The 18,120-nt window shown below is 42.8% G+C and overlaps 1 protein-coding gene across 1 annotated transcript in view; it reads right to left on the minus strand.

The window, feature by feature from the left end:
- The window catches only part of LOC139581940 (glutamate receptor 3-like), a 178,474-nt gene extending 173,175 nt beyond the window's left edge, over positions 1–5,299 (minus strand). Inside the window, exons 1-2 of the mRNA XM_071412131.1 lie at positions 4,724–5,299; positions 3,668–3,826 (exon numbers count right to left, since the gene is read on the minus strand). Of these exons, the coding sequence (XP_071268232.1) occupies positions 3,668–3,826; positions 4,724–4,802 (238 nt within the window). The 5' untranslated portion in view covers positions 4,803–5,299. The remainder of the gene's footprint in view (positions 1–3,667; positions 3,827–4,723) is intronic.
- Between the last annotated feature and the right edge of the window lie 12,821 nt (positions 5,300–18,120).

An 18,120-nucleotide genomic window follows, 5' to 3' on the forward strand; every position in this document is an offset into this window, starting at 1 on the left:
ATATGCACCTGTTATTCCGAAACTGACTGTTAAAACTGTTAAGGCTCCATTGATTGAGGCGGAATTTAAAAACTGTATGGTTGAAAGATGGTACAAAAGGAGTGGTGTCACGTTCCTGACCTATTTCTGTTAGTTTGTTGTATGTGTTAGTTGGTCAGGACGTGAGTTTGGGTGGGCATTCTATGTTGTCTGTGTCTATGTTGGTTTAAGGGTTGCCTGGTATGGCTCTCAATTAGAGGCAGGTGTTTGGCGTTCCTCTAATTGAGAGTCATATTTAGGTAGGTTGTTTCACAGTGTTCGTTGTGGGTGGTTGTCTCCTGTGTCTGTATGTATGTTCGTGCCACACGGGACTGTAGCGTTTGTTTGTAGTCGTGTACCTGTTCGTGAGTTCTGCGTTTTATGTAAGTTCGCATGTCCAGGTTTGTCTACTCCGTTTTGTTGTTTTGTTAGTTTATAGTCAAGTTCGTGTTTTCGTCTTTTCTGTAAATAAATATGTCATCACAACCCGCTGCGCCTTGGTTCAATCACTACTCCTCCTCTTCGGTTGAAGAGGAGGAGGACTACTGTTACAAGTGGCTAATAAATCTGGCTGCACATCTGACTGGCTGATTTACTACAAATTGAGTAATTATGTGACTAAACTCAACAAAAAATAAGAAGAAACGGTATTATGACGCCAAGATCAATGATAAAAAGATTGATGGAAAAACAAAAAACTTGGGAGTACTTTAAATGAAATATGGGCAGAAAGACAAATTCAACTCCATCTTTCATCAAATCCGATGGCTTATTCATCACAAAACCATTTGATGTTGCCAATTAAGTTAATGATTACTTCATTGGCAAAGTGGGAAAACTTAGGCAGGAAATGCCAACAACGAACAGTGAGCCATCGTATTCATGCATAAAAAAACTAATAATGAAAGAGAATCATTGCAAGATTGAATTTTGTAAAGTTTGTGTGGGAGAGGTGAAACATTATTGTTATCGATCAATAATGACAAGCCTCCTGGCATTGACAACATAGATGGAAAGCTACTGAGGATGGTGACTCTATAGCCACTCCTATCTGTCATATCTTTAATCTGAGCCTAGAGGAAAGTCTTTGTCCTCAGGGCTGGAGGGAAGCCAAAGTTATTCCGCTACCCAAGAGTGGTAAAGCGGCCTTTACTGGTTCTAACAGCAGACATATGCGCTTGCTGCCAGCTCATAGCAAACTGTTTGAAAAAAATGGTGTTTGACCAAATACAATGCTTTTTCTCTGTAAACAAATGAACAACAGACTTTCATCATGCTTATAGAGAAGGGAGCTCAACATGTACTGCACTGACACAAATGACTGATGATTGGTTGAAAGAAATTGATAATAAGAAGATTGTGGGAGCGGTACTGTTAGATTTCAGTGGAGCCTTTGATATTATTGACCATAAAATGTTGTTAAAAAAACCTGTGTTATGGCTTTTCAACCTCTGACATAAGATAGATTCAGAGCTATCTGTCTACTAGAACTCAAAGGGTTTTCTTTAATGGAAGCTTTTCTAATGTCAAACATGTTAAGTGTGGTGTACCGTAGGGCAGCTCTCTAGGCCCTCTGCTCTTTTCCATTTTTACCAATGACCTGCCACTGGCATTAAACAAAGTGTGTGTCCATGTATGTTGATGATTGAACATATACACATCAGCAACCACAAACCACAGCTAATAAAGTCACTGAAACCCTTAACAAAGAGTTGCAGTCTGTTTTGGAATGGGTGGCCAGTAATAAACTGGTCCTGAACATCTCTAAAACTAAGAGCATTGTATTTGGTACAAATCATTCCCTAAGTTCTAGACCTCAGCTGAATCTGGTAATGAACGGTGTGGCTTTTGAACAAGTTGAGGAGACTAAATTACTTGGCGTTACCTTTGATTGTAAACACGGTCAAAACGATGGGGAGAGGTCTGTCTGTAATAAAGAGATACTCTGATTTGACACCACACTCAAAAAGCAAGTCCTGCAGGCTCTAGTTTTGTCTTATCTTGATTATTGTCCAGTAATGTGGTCAAGTGCTGCAAGGAAAGACCTAGTTAAGCTGCAGCAGGCCCAGAACAGAGCGGCACGTCTTGCTCTTCATTGTAATCAGAGGGCTGATATAAATACTATGAATGCCAGTCTCTCTAAGCTAAGAGTTGAAGAGACTCACTTCTTTTTATAAAAAAACATTAAGTTGTTGAAAATCCCAAATTGTTTGCATAGTCAATTTACACACAGCTCTGACACACACACTTACCCCACCAGACATTTTCACAGTCCCTAAATCCAGAACAAATTCCAGACAGTGTACAGTATTATAAGGAGCTATTACTGCATGGAACTGTGTTCCATCTCATATTGCTCAAACAAATAGCAAACCTGGTTTCAAAAACAGATAAAGCAACACCTCACGGCACAACGCCTCTCCCCTATTTGACCTAGAAAGTTTGTGTGTATGTATTGATATGTAGGCTATGTGTGCCTTTTGTAAAAACATGTTTTATGTAGTCCTTGAGCTGTTGTCTATTAATGTTCTGTATTATGGTTCATGTTTTGTGTGGAACCCCAGAAAGAGTACCTGCTGCTTTTGCAACAGCTAATGGGCATCCTAATAAAATGCTAAATATTCCCTCCCTTCCCTCAGACTGACCATCAGATGCAAGCCATCAGTCCAGTAAAAAAAAGAAGACATTTATGCTCACTCAGCTGTGCCTCATAGTAATTCAACAAATTATCTATTACCAGTGTGATCATATAGCAATTTCAAAAATATATAATTTCAAAATGGCCTGATAACAACAACATTGCCAGGGGAATTCAAGCATAGCCAATATGCAGGGATAATATACTGGGCCTATAGCCTAGTGCACAAGCCTCATTGCTACACAACTGTTTTTAATAGGTTCATGTTGCATAGGCATAATACGTTTTTTAAATGTATGTTTACTTGTTTTTATCTGAGCGGTAGATCTCGTCATGCATTTTGACTCAGAAAGTGATCTTGACTCAAAGGTTGGTGACCACTGGTGTAGCCATGGAGACATCTAAAGGCCTTCTGTCCCTCCACCCTCTGTACCCTGGTCTTCTCTACCACGACAGTGAACCATGGAGACATCTACAGGCATTCTGTCCCTCCACCCTCTGTACCCTGGTCTTCTCTACCACGACAGTGAACCATGGAGACATCTAAAGGCATTCTGTCCCTCCACCCTCTGTACCCTGGTCTTCTCTACCACGACAGTAACCATGGAGACATCTACAGGCATTCTGTCCCTCCACCCTCTGTAGCCTGGTCTTCTCTACCACGACAGTAACCATGGAGACATCTACAGGCATTCTGTTCCTCCACCCTCTGTAGCCTGGTCTTCTCTACCACGACAGTAACCATGGAGACATCTACAGGCATTCTGTCCCTCCACCCTCTGTACCTTGGTCTTAACTGCAGTTGGTCTACACCCTTGCAGCTAAAGCAGACCAAGCAAGAGCATTTTTATACCATGTATTCATTATGTTTATATGCATGTCGTGTGTGTGTGTGTGTGTGTGTGTGTGTGTTTGCACACTTTTGTGTTTGCGCACTTGTGTGTTCAAGGGTGAATTCTGGACATATTCAGAGCAGAGGGAGATTTTAATTGAAAACAGCTCTGTACTTACATGCATGGGTGACCGAGAAGCTGTTGGACGACTCGAGGTTGTCTACGTTGTAGTTGAGATGGAAGGGTTTCTCCGTAGTGTTCTGGTTGGTGTTGTAGAGCTGAACAGCGAACCTAAACGCACTGTGCTCCTGCACAGTGGACCGCATGAACAGACCACCTAGAAGACATACAGATACATCATCAACTTCGGCTACCATTCCCGTCATCATTATTTACACATTTTACATCCTCTGCCTCAGCTTTGTATTATAGAGGCCACAGGGAACCCCTGGCCCTCGCAAAACCAACCCACGGATGTTAGGGACAGTCTTAGAAAAATGGATTCCAAAAGGGTTCTTCGGGTGTTCCCATAGGATAACTATTTTTGGTAAAACCGTTTTGGGTTCCATGTAGAACCCTCTGTGGAAGGGGTTCTACATTTAACCCAAAAGGGTTCTACCTGAAAGCAAAACGGTTCTTCAAAGGGTTATCCTATGGGGACTGCCGAGGAAGCCTTTTAGGTTCTAGATAACACCTTTTTATCTAAAAGGGTAGTCTATGGCCTGTCAAGCAAAACTTGAGGAAGATACTTGAGGAAGAGACTTGAATGTAGCTTACATAAGCATTTTTTTTAACTGCAGGGATTCTCATCTTTCTGTTTATACAAGGATCTCAAGTGTTAAACCAAACACCACAGATCATGTAAACAGGACTGTGTGTCAAATGAATTAGGAGAAAGAGATCACACATAATCCATCTTTACTCATCATTCTATCTACTGAAATCTTTTATTTCAGAATTGCTCCCTCCAATTTTCACCCTTATAAAGTTGCAACATTTTCTATTCAATATGGTAGTTTGTTTCAAACATTTTGGTAACATTGAATTTCTTAACATCTGTAATCAAAGTGCCAGAGCAAGTTCATAATTTCTTACTGCAAGCAAAGCAAGTTAGCCTACTTAATAACACACACAATAAAGGTCCTACTCTGAAGATTAACAAGACGGTATTATCCATAAAATTATGGGGAAAAAGATAAAATGGTTATTTATAATTATTTTATGATCCACTTACCTATATTAATCTGATTGGGAAATCCCGCGAGTGATCTGCCCGAAAGCCACAATAAAAATAAAACAAATTTTTGTGCCATTTTATCAATTTCTCCAACCTGGGTACTCAACTCCTTAAAAGAGCCTGCCTAAGCAAATTCATAAACAACCCCGTGGACGCTGAAAATCCTCCAGATTTATGATGGTCGCTCACAGTGCACCAATTGCGTACAGGGCTGCGGAGCAATTTTCTGCAACTGCGAGAGGCGAAGGAAGAGAGAGAGAGAGAGACTTATCCGTCCCAAAGATGGTGGTGGAGAAACAAGCCGATCTGATTAAGAAAACAAGCTTCTCCGATTGGGCCTTTGGCGATTTGGATCAAATGTTATCTGACGTTGAATCAAAAAGCTTCCCTCCTTCTATGTGTACCGGACAACGTTACCGGGTACCGCTAGCCCAGCTCGGCTCCAATAGTAAGAATGACTGCAAGACACAAGTGCCACGCTCGTCCACATTACTCCGCGCGCAATCAATAGGAGAAAGCACTGCAATCACAGGCGGCCAATGCTTTTCAATTGGCTACAGTAGCTAACCGCTTACAGCTGGTGCAGCTGCCGCCTCAAGGATATGATGAGGGGAAGTTGGCGTTAGTGAGCACGGATAGGGTAAAGGCAAAACCAAAGAACGCAAGTGGATTCATAATTAGAAGCTATTCAAAACCTCCCGGAATAAACTATACATAACCTCTGGTATTCGTGAATGTTTTGTCATACCGCTATGAACAGAAGTGAATTACATTTATTGTTAAACATCTATATAGACTAACCTGTTTAAAAACATATGGACAATCTTTGATTTCCTAATTATTTTTAAAAGCGTGGGCAAACTGTATCCTAACGTGAAGTACTATTCAAGTATGTCTGTTGTCTCCTCGCTGTCCTTTCAGAACCCGGATAGAGAGCGCAGCATGAAGAGCTGTCCATGGTTCTGAAAGGACTGGAACTCGGGAACGAGAGAAACACTAAAACAGTAACACTGTTGGCATTTACGCCTTAAAAGTCTAAATATTCATGTTTAGATCTCTCTATATGTTACTGGTCGTTTTTGATATGTTACTGTTCGTTTTTGATATGTTACTGGTCGTTTTTGATATGTTACTGTTCGTTTTTGATATGTTACTGTTCGTTTTTGATATGTTACTGGTCGTTTTTGATATGTTACTGTTCGTTTTTGATATGTTACTGGTCGTTTTTGATATGTTACTGGTCGTTTTTGATATGTTACTGGTCGTTTTTGATATGTTACTGGTCGTTTTTGATATGTTACTGGTCGTTTTTGATATGTTACTGGTCGTTTTTGATATGTTACTGGTCGTTTTTGATATGTTACTGGTCGTTTTTGATATGTTACTGTTCGTTTTTGATATGTTACTGGTCGTTTTTGATATGTTACTGGTCGTTTTTGATATGTTACTGGTCGTTTTTGATATGTTACTGGTCGTTTTTGATATGTTACTGTTCGTTTTTGATATGTTACTGTTCGTTTTTGATATGTTACTGTTCGTTTTTGGTATGTTACTGTTCGTTTTTGATATGTTACTGGTCGTTTTCAATTAAAATTTTTACAATAATTATTATTCCCATAATTACTGTACCTTTTGTTCACTTATGAGCATGACTGCCATCATTTTCTGAAACCACTACAGCTATATGTATTTATATGTATGGCTCTGTTGCCTACCACCAATTATTTGGTTCTCTATGTGTAGCCTAGTTACCTTTTTCTAGAAAGTTCTCAGTGAGTTTAGTCTCCTATCAGCCACTCTCTCTCTCTCTCTCTCTCTCTCTCTCTCTCTCTCTCTCTCTCTCTCTCTCTCTCTCTCTCTCTCTGTCTCTCTCTCTCTCTCTCTCTCTCTCTCTCTCTCTCTCTCTCTCTCTCTCTCTCTCTCTCTCTCTCTCGTCTCTCTCTCTCTCTCTCTCTCTCTCTCTCTCTCTCTCTCTCTCTCTCTCTCTCTCTCTCTCTCTCTCTCTCTCTCTCTCTCTCTCTCTCTCTCTCTCACTACCCGTCTATCATCACTGTGCTCCAGCCAAACAGAGGAGCAGTTAGCGGATTACTGTGTCGTTTATCAACCGCAGCAAAGCTCTTCGAAAATTGAGTTTTTAATTGCATTGCAAATGGGCAAGACTTCAGCCATTGATACTGTAATAGACTGCTTTCCCAATGACCCAGGGTCGACTGTCCGCCCTGTCAAAATATACCTATTAGCACTAATAGACCCCGAGAGCAATGACCCAGGGTCGACTGTCCGCCCTGTCAAAATATACCTGTTAGCACTAATAGACCCCGAGAGCAATGTCTCAGGATCGACAGTCCTCCCTATCAAACTATAGATATTAACACTAATAGACCCTGAGAGCAATGTCTCAGGATCGACTGTCCTCCCTGTCAAAATATACCTATTAGCACTAAGACCCTGAGAGCAATGAGTCAGGATCGAAAGTCCTCCCTGTCAAACTACACATATTAACACTAAGATCCTGAGAGCAATGAGTCAGGATCCACAGTCCTCCTTGTCAAACTATACATATTAACACTAATAGACCCTGAGAGCAATGAGTCAGGATCCACAGTCCTCCCTGTCAAACTACACATATTAACACTAAGATCCTGAGAGCAATGAGTCAGGATCCACAGTCCTCCTTGTCAAACTATACATATTAACACTAATAGACCCGAATTCGACAGTCCTCCCTATCAAACTATACCCGTTTAGCACTAATAGACCCCGAGAGCAAATTATGAGAGAAATAATATAACAGTTGGAGCATAAATTGCTGTAGCTTCTGATGTGACCAACCAGGCCTGTGGTTCAAACCCAGGGATTCTACACATCACATTACTGTGTGAGCCTGCTGAGCTAAAGCCTTGGTATTAGTTAGGTGAGCTGATATAAGTGTTCACTATCTTGTCTCTCACTTGATCTTGGCTACATCCCAAATGGAACTGTCCTAAGTGGTACCCTACTGCCTATACAGGGTACTATTTTTGACTAGGGCCCATAGAGATCTGGTCAAAAGTAGTGGACTATGTAGGGTATAGGGTGCCTTTTGGGACATAATATTTGTCTTTGTGAGATATTTTTCTATGTTTACATCATGGAGCTGTGTGGCCTGCCTGCTGATGACATCAATCTTGGAGAAAACCTGAGGATGACGTTGTAGTCAGCAAGACTTTGAACACTAGCTGGTTTAGCGTTACAGGGTACAGTAGACCCTAGCTGGGTCAGGGTTACAGGGTACAGTAGACCCTAGCTGGGTCAGGGTTACAGGGTACAGTAGACCCTAGCTGGGTCAGGGTTACAGGGTACAGTAGACCCTAGCTGGGTCAGAGTTACAGGGTACAGTAGACACTAGCTGGTTCAGAGTTACAGGGTACAGTAGACCCTAGCTGGGTCAGGGTTACAGGGTACAGTAGACCCTAGCTGGGTCAGGGTTACAGGGTACAGTAGACCCTAGCTGGGTCAGGGTTACAGGGTACAGTAGACCCTAGCTGGGTCAGGGTTACAGGGTACAGTAGACCCTAGCTGGGTCAGGGTTACAGGGTACAGTAGACCCTAGCTGGGTCAGGGTTACAGGGTACAGTAGACCCTAGCTGGGTCAGAGTTACAGGGTACAGTAGACACTAGCTGGTTCAGAGTTACAGGGTACAGTAGACCCTAGCTGGGTCAGGGTTACAGGGTACAGTAGACCCTAGCTGGGTCAGGGTTACAGGGTACAGTAGACCCTAGCTGGGTCAGGGTTACAGGGTACAGTAGACCCTAGCTGGGTCAGAGTTACAGGGTACAGTAGACCCTAGCTGGGTCAGAGTTACAGGGTACAGTAGACCCTAGCTGGTTCAGAGTTACAGGGTATAGTAGACCCTAGCTGGGTCAGAGTTACAGGGTACAGTAGACCCTAGCTGGGTCAGAGTTACAGGGTACAGTAGACCCTAGCTGGGTCAGAGTTACAGGGTACAGTAGACCCTAGCTGGGTCAGAGTTACAGGGTACAGTAGACCCTAGCTGGGTCATAGTTACAGGGTACAGTAGACCCTAGCTGGGTCAGAGTTACAGGGTACAGTAGACCCTAGCTGGGTCAGAGTTACAGGGTACAGTAGACCCTAGCTGGGTCAGAGTTACAGGGTACAGTAGACCCTAGCTGGTTCAGAGTTACAGGGTATAGTAGACCCTAGCTGGGTCAGAGTTACAGGGTACAGTAGGCCCTAGCTGGTTCAGAGTTACAGGGTACAGTAGACCCTAGCTAGGGTCAGAGTTACAGGGTACAGTAGACCCTAGCTGGGTCAGAGTTACAGGGTACATTGTAGTAACCAGCTGTTGTTCCATATACTTAAAAATATATATATACAGTACTATTTCTGATAATATATACAGTACTATTTCTGATCTCTATTTAGAGTGTAAATTAATAAAAAACACTCCTTTGTTGAATATGTCCAATCATATGTGGCGGTGATGCAGTGTGGTGTAGCTCCAATCAATCATTCTGGCAATCAAATCATGAAATGGGCATGCCTGTTGTGGCCTGGTCCCTCTGGTTTTTGGGATTCCCTTTCAGAAGGGTCAGAGTGCACATCAATACTCACAACTTACTTCTCAGTGTCAGTAGGTCACACACACACACACACACACACACACACACACACACACACACACACACACACACACACACACACACACACACACACACACACACACACACACACACACACACACACACACACACACACACACACACACACACACACACAGTGTCTGTAGGCCCCCTGGGACGGTCCCTGCCACCACGGCATTGATCCTTTGTCCCCCCTGCAATCACTTGGACCTGGCTAAAGGCCTAGGTTCAAACACTATTTGTTTTCCTTCACTTTTGCTGCACTTAATTGAGCTTGCCTGGCACAATGGAACCAATGAAATAGAGGCCAAAAGTGTAAACCCCGTCCATCTTGCACTCCAAGCAGACTTAATCAAAGACGTTTTTGAAAGTTCATTAGTATTTTGAAGCTGTACCCTCTTGGTGATGGCTGAGAGGCCCAAACTAAGTATCTCCTTTTCATTAAATCTGTGGGAGATAAAAAAAAAAAAGTCTATCCTCTCCTCTATGACTCGGAAACCATTAAGTGGTCGACTGGTCGAGAAGAGTGTAATTTAGTTAGTAGGCCGGAGAAAGAAGTCTGCTCCACGCCTCCATCGACTACTTTCGGCAGAGGATGAAGTGTGTCACGTTCCGCCACACCCCCTTTGAATCAGCTGTTTTCTCAAAGGAGGAAAGCATGCACACATTCAAAAACATGAGACTCCTCCTCCATTTGCTCGCCATCAGGAAAATGAAAGTTTACAGGGTGGAATTAAAAAATATGTACTGTATAAAGTTGTCACGTTTACTCGACGTCGCCGGTCGACTAACCACCTGTCCTGGCAACTCATCATTATGCACACCTGGCAACCCTCATTACGCACACCTGGGAACCCTCATTACGCACACCTGGGAACCCTCATTACGCACACCTGGGGACCCTCATTACGCACACCTGGGAACCCTCATTACCCTACCTGGAAACTCTCATTATGTTCAGGCAGTATTGGTTATGTTTCCTTGTCTGACGTTTCTCTTGTTTTCGTGTCGTTCTGCATTCATTATTAAACTCACTAACTGCACCTGCTTCGTGACTCCCCGCGTCAACATTACAAAGTGATAAAAGAAAAATGTAGCTAGTTACTGTATTTCATAGATACTAGATTGTATAGATTACTTTATACATACTATATTTTATAGATAATGTATTTAATAGATACTGTATTTCATAGATACTAGATTGTATAGATTACTTTATACATACTATATTTTATAGATAATGTATTTAATAGATACTGTATCTATACAGTGTCTTACAAAACTAGCTACATTTGGGATTCTCTCTGGATGTAAATTGTAAGTTACCAGGTACGTAGCTTTTCAAATGAGAAACTATAAAGACACACAATCAGTTACAGATGAAGTACAGCTGGATGCTGATTAGGCTCTTGTTATCACTGACACCAAACACACACACACAGAGAGAGAGAGAGAGAAACACACAGTTATCATTGATACTAAACGCTGATGACCCTGTTATATTATTTCTCATCAGGAACTGTGTCTGGTCCATGCTGTGTCTCTAGCCGCACGTGCACGCACACACACGCACACACACACACACACGCGCTGTGTGCCTGTCGCCATCTACACTCTACCTCCCCACGATTTTAATTCCTTCACAAGCCCTAATAACCCCCTCGGATAAGATCTTGGCGATTAGATAACAATAATTATATGATAATATGCTGATGATGGCTTTAATGCTGCAATCAGCAGTTCAAACAATAACAAAGTGTGTCCCCGGCCCCTGTTTTGGTAAAAAGCTTAGGGATGGGGCTGGATAAGTGTAACCTCTCTCAAATTCATAGGCAGAGCTATGGATGCTAAGACTGCCCATCCATGACATCAACAATATATAGTTTTAACCATGTTTTTAGGCTGTATAGTATTTGTTCACATTTACTTTGTTTACTTACATTCGAGAAAACAAGCTCATATTTTGGATTATGGTGAGGTACGGCAGTTGAACTAAGTTCATGAGGCATTTATAAGGTATAATCTTCAAGAATCAATGAGTACATATATTTAATTCACAAAGTCCAAAAGTATGTAGGAACTGCAGATTGCCCCTTTAAAACACTCTGACTACAAGTTGTATAACAGCCCTAAATGATAAGGGATATTACTCATTTAAATTGTAACCCACTTACAGTCAATATTGAAAGGGAGGAAATGAATAGTTGAGTATAAAAAGGAAATGTAGAATTAATTTATTTGCTTAAATAAATCATTACGTTGCTTAAACAGGCATAAGTGACTTTCAAAAACAAAGGTTTGACTTCAATATTTTACATTTGTCCAGGTTTTTCCAAATGTCTACGGGTAGAAGAGTGTGCAAAGCTGCAATCAAGGCAAAAGGGTGGCTACTTTGAAGAATCTCAAATATAAATATATATTTGATTTGTTTAACACTTTTTTGGTTACTACATTGTGTTATTTCATAGTTTTGATGTCTTCACTATTATTCTACAATGTTGAAAATAGTAAGAAATAAAGAAAAACCCTGGAATGAGATGGTGTCCAAACTTTGACTGGTCTGTACGTCCTTGAACTGATTATTTAAAAATATGATACACAGAAGAAGTTATAAGGATAATTGAGTTGCTAATGGCAGCCAGCAGTACCCTGGTCGGTCTTCAACTTGAGTCACTCAATGAGATGGGGCAGCCTGGTCATGGCTAGAAGGGATCCAGCTTTTGTCAGAATGTACTTTTCGTAGCAGGTTTAGCAGAACTTGCACAGCAGGTTAGGAGAATTAACGTGGCCGGTTAGGAAAATTAGGTTACGTTTAGGATAGGGGTTAGGGTTAGCTAAAACGGAAGAAAAAAAAACATTTAAAAAAGCAACTTTTTATGTAAATTTGACAAAAGCTGGTTCCCATCTGGACATGACCGGAGAGCCCTGAGCTAGCCTGCGACATCACTTCCAGGAGTAGATCAAACTGTGCATGCTATGTCTCCACGCGGCTAGCCTGCGACATCACTTCCAGGAGTAGATCAAACTGTGCATGCTATGTCTCCACGCGGCTAGCCTGCGACATCACTTCCAGGAGTAGATCAAACTGTGCATGCTATGTCTCCACGCGACATCGTCTTAACCGACTTCATTTGGCTTCAATGCGCTTTTGAGTCTTCACATAGTAATGAATGGTGTCATTCGATCGATTGTTTTGTCCGCTCGTATATACAGCCATTGGGCTGTGGTCCAAACACTCAAAAGACACACCCTATCCCCTCAGCCCTCAAATTAAGTGGACACTTCTGATGACAAATCATGACGTCTGACGAGTATACACTTTGCTGGGCGAGGGAGGAAGGAATGATTTTTAAATGGACCACCGTTGGCCGGAAATTTGTCACTCGTTCATCCCACTATGATCGTGTTTTCAGACACCGGTAACTTGTCAGTGCTTCATATGCGCCACTGTCAATTATGAGTGTATGTCTACTTATATTAAATATATCATTATTAATATACGCCTACAGTATGATAGCTAGCAAATTAATTAGCTATCTAACGTTAGCCTGCCTAGCTGGAACTTCTGAAGAAGGACATTTTTTTATTTCTACAATTTCCCAAATATAACCTAACAAAAACATATTAACTTTTTACGATACGTGTTTGTGCCGTCATGTGCATTAGTAGCACAATTTATAACTTTTTTTACATTCGTTTTTACCTACACTTGTATGTTGACTTCTCCATTGGTGTTGTTTTAAGTTTTCTGACTTTTCTTAGCGGATGTACAATCCTGAATAATATTATGGGGAGTTTTAGGCCCCGGAGTGAACAGAATTGCAAACTCGACTAAAAACGAGGGTTGAGGGGCTAACGTTGCAAACTTCCCTTGTTTGGCTTATCAATTGGACCGCACTCCAAGATGGCGGCCGGGATTCCCCCAAGGGCACAAGGCGAGGGTAAGTGGACGAGGGTGTGTCTTTTAAGTGTTCGGACCGAAGGATTTGTGTTGGTCACACGCATATCTGCCCTTTCATTGGCTAGAATGGTCCCACCTGGTCTCGCCTCCTTCAACCTGCCTTCCATCGTTAAGGACATACATTTCAATTGTTACAGCGGTCACTCGACTGTCTTGTCAATATAGTAGATCATCTTTGATATGCCTGCGCACGTCCGCGGGTACTCCTGGTATAGAACGTGGAGATCCGACAAGCGGAACAAACACAAAACAAACCCAAAGTAGGCACTCAAAATGTATGAAACTGAAAGCAAATAAATTCACTTGATTTACAAACATAAGATAATGAGGCGAATTAACATGCAAAATGAGCCATGAATAGTGTACAAACATTAGAATCTAGAAAGTTGGGCTAAATCATATTTAATTCAAAAACGTGCCAATCTTGTTTTCATTGTTTAGATTAGATCTACAAGCAGATTGACTAAATATTTTTCTTCTGAAAATAACATTGTTCCTTGTCTATAAGATACAGTATGACTACAATTTAACAGGGATGAAGGGTTATTAAATGGTTCACTAAGGTCCATGAATTGTGGCTAAATGGACTTTTCTTACAAGGAATTCCCTGTAAGTCCTCAAAAACCATTCTTTGTAACCTTGAAAAGATGTGATTATCACCATTCAGACAGGTAAGTACCCAATTTTCATTGTGTTTTACATTTAAACGTCTGATTTCCTCAACCTCTGCAGTTACCTAGAAGTATCCATGAGGTATCCCATTTTACCCCTCTCCTCCACTGAGAAAACAGGCCCTCTTCTAGAAGTATCCATGATGTCTCCCATTTTACCCCTCTCCTCCACTGAGAAAACAGGCCCTCTTCTAGAAGTATCCATGATGTCTCCCATTTTACCCCTCTCCTCCACTGAGAAAACAGGCCCTCTTCTAGAAGTATCCATGAGGTATCCCATTTTACCCCTCTCCTCCACTGAGAAAACAGGCCCTCTTCTAGAAGTATCCATGATGTCTCCCATTTTACCCCTCTCCTCCACTGAGAAAACAGGCCCTCTTCTAGAAGTATCCATGATGTCTCCCATTTTACCCCTCTCCTCCACTGAGAAAACAGGCCCTCTTCTAGAAGTATCCATGATGTCTCCCATTTTACCCCTCTCCTCCACTGAGAAAACAGGCCCTCTTCTAGGAGTATCCATGATGTCTCCCATTTTACCCCTCTCCTCCACTGAGAAAACAGGCCCTCTTCTAGAAGTATCCATGAGGTATCCCATTTTACCCCTCTCCTCCACTGAGAATACAGGCCCTCTTCTAGAAGTATCCATGATGTCTCCCATTTTACCCTTCTCCTCCACTGAGAAAACAGGCCCTCTTCTAGAAGTATCCATGATGTCTCCCATTTTACCCCTCTCCTCCACTGAGAAAACAGGCCCTCTTCTAGAAGTATCCATGATGTATCCCATTTTACCCCTCTCCTCCACTGAGAAAACAGGCCCTCTTCTAGAAGTATCCATTAGGTATCCCATTTTACCCCTCTCCTCCACTGAGAAAACAGGCCCTCTTCTAGGAGTATCCATGATGTCTCCCATTTTACCCCTCTCCTCCACTGAGAAAACAGGCCCTCTTCTGCAATCATAGAAATGTATTCTTGTGGGAAAAGGACGTTGTATATATTGATAAGGCGTGATTAGTGCAGTGGAACTGTGCAGTTAATCAAGCATTATAAAGGCTGTGTCCCGAAATAGCACCGCAGTCCCTGTATAATTTACATTTTACATTTGTGTCATTTAGCAGATGCTCTTATCCAGAGCGACTTACAGTTCGTGCATTCATCTTAAGATAGCTAGGTGGGGCAACCACATATCTAAGTCATAGTATGTATATGTTTCCTCATCAGCAAAGTCAGAGATAGTAAAAGGGGAAAGAGTCAAGTGTTAGTTCACTAATGGAATTTTTATTTGGTGTGGGGGGGAGAGGAGCTCTGGTGAAAAATAGTGCACTATATAGGGAATAGGGTGCCATTTGGAATAGGGTGCCATTTGGAACAGGGCCATAGAATAGACAGAGAGGTCTCAATGACGTCTGAAGAAGAGCCCATCACGCTAGTCCGGATGTTGGAAGCTGATAAGAGACTCTGTTCCTCAAGGCACTATGGCAGTCTCCTTCATTCTGACAGAGACACAGAGACACAGAGACACACAGACACACAGACAGAGGCACACAGACAGAGAGAGAGAGAGACAGAGAAGGAAACAGAGACCGAGAGAGCGAGAGAGACAGAGACAGAGACAGAGAGAGAGACCCTCCCTATATAGGACACTGGGAGAACACAATGCAATGCCCTTAGGGAAGGGAGGAATAACAAGTAACACTGGAAGTGACACAGTAGCAGGATTTAGACTGATCTGAAGGCCTATAGAAGGAACAGATCTGGTCAGCAAACACACTGTACTGTGTACATTGGCTCAAAGTGTCTATTGCCTGAATGCGATTTTATTCATACTGTTAGTGTAATAAATTCATTGATTACCAACAATGACTACAAGGAGGAGGTGAGAGCCCTGAAGAAGTGGTGAAAGGAAATTAACCTCTCCTTCAAAGTCAACAAAACAAAGGAGCTGATCGTGGAATAAAAGGAGACAGCAGAGAAAGCCACGCCCCCATCCACATCGAGAGGGTGAAAGATTCAAGTTCCTTGGCGTGCGCATCACTGACGAGACCTGAAATGGTCCCTTCAGTGTTCAATGACTATGTACATAGGGCAGCAGTCTTTAAGGTGCAGACTAGAGTACCGGATGGTAGCCGGCTAGATCGTATGCTTAAGGAGTGAAGTTAAGGAGGCCCAACAGCCTAAGAGCTCAACAGCCCAACGGTCAGCCCGCCTGCCCTCCAGGACATCTACAGCACCCGGTGTCACAGGAAGGCCAAGAAGATCATCAAGGACCTCAGCCACCCAAGCCACGACCTGTTCACCCCGCTACCGTCTAGAAGGCGGAGACTGTACAGGTGCATAAAAGCTGGGACCGAGAGACGCCATCTCCACAGCTTTACACTCTGCTCTGACCCACCTGGACAAAACCAACACCTATGTGAGAATGCTGTTCATAGACTTTAGCTCAGCATTCAATACGGTCATTCCCTCTAGGCTGGTCACCAAACTCCATGACCTAGGGATCAGCCCCTCTCTCTGTAACTGGACTTTGGACTTCCTAACCAACAGACCCCAGTCTGTCAGGATAGACAACTTCACTTCCTCAACCCTGAACCTGAACACCGGTGTGCCACAGGGCTGCGTGCTGAGCACCCTCCTGTACTCTCTCTTCACCTACGACTGCATTCATGTACACGGTTCCAACACCATCATCAAGTTCGCAGATGACACCACGGTGGTAGGTCTGATCAGTGACAATGACGAGTCAGCCTACAGGGAGGAGGTCAAGCACCAGGCTGCATGGAGCGCTGACAACAACCTGGTCCTTAATGCAAAGAAAACCAAGGAGCTCATTGTGGATTACAGGAAGTCTAAAAGCTGCAGCCCAGCTTCAAATTCCTGGGTGTCTACATCTCTGATGACCTCTCCTGGACCCTCAACACCTCAACCCTGGTCAAAAAGGCGCAACAGCGCCTGTACTTTTTGAGGAGGCTTCAAGAAGGCCCGCCAGTCTCCCAAGATCCTGGTGAACTTTTACCGCCTCACGGTCGAGAGCATTCTGACTAACTGCGCCACAGTGTGGTTTGGCGGATGCTCCGTGGCCGACCGGAAGGCCCTGAGACGGGTGGTGCAAACCGCCCAGCACATCACTGGTGTCCAGCTCCCTGCCATCGTAGACCTCCAGTGCAAGCGGTGTCTGCGTAGGGCACGCGGCATCATCAGGGACCGTTCGCATCCATGCCACAAACTGTTTGCCCTCCTACCATCAGGCAGGTGATACAGGACTCCACGTTCCCGCACTAGCAGGCTCAATAACAGTTTATTTCCAGCTAATGTAACCCTGCTGAACTCTGTGACATGGCACTAGCCACATCCACTCACCCACATCTAGGTACTGCCTCTTAGGGACCGTGTTGCACTACTCTCTTTGCACTCTTCACGGTACTACTGGACTCCGACATTGCTTTGCAAAGTCTGATTAAGGACATTATTCAGTTCTACATATACATGACTACCTCGGTAACCTCATTGCTGCTATCCCTGCATTTCAGTTGCATGCCTCCTTGCACTTTCAATTTGCCTTCATTGCACATTTAGACTTGCCATTTGCCTTTGCATATTTATACATCCCACTTAAAAACATACATTGTACTTAATTGTTTTACTTGTACATTTTTTGTACTATTTAATTTGCACTTCTGGTCAGATGCTAACTGCATTTTGTTGTACTGTACTTGTTCATTGACAAAAAAGTTGAATCTAATCTAATAAACAGCTTCTATCTCCAGGCCAACAGACTGTTAAATAGTCCCCACTAGCCAGCCTCCGCCCAGTACCCTGCCCTGAACCTTAGTCACTGTTACTAGCCGGCTACCACCCGGTACTCTACTCTGCAACTTAGAGACTGCTGCCCTATGTACACAGTCATTTAACACTGGTCACTTTAATAAGGTGTACATACTGTTTACCAAATTCATATGTATATACTGTATTCTAGTCAAGGCTCATCCTATAAAACTACTGCTGTACACCTATTCTATTCACATACTGTTCATACTGTCTATACACACCATCCTATACATATATTTATATTCCGTTCTAAAATGTATTCATTTCTTTTTTCACACTTTTTCTGATAATTTGCG

The sequence above is a fragment of the Salvelinus alpinus genome, chromosome 7 (genome assembly GCF_045679555.1).
Source record: "Salvelinus alpinus chromosome 7, SLU_Salpinus.1, whole genome shotgun sequence".
NCBI classification, from domain to species: Eukaryota; Metazoa; Chordata; class Actinopteri; order Salmoniformes; family Salmonidae; genus Salvelinus; species Salvelinus alpinus.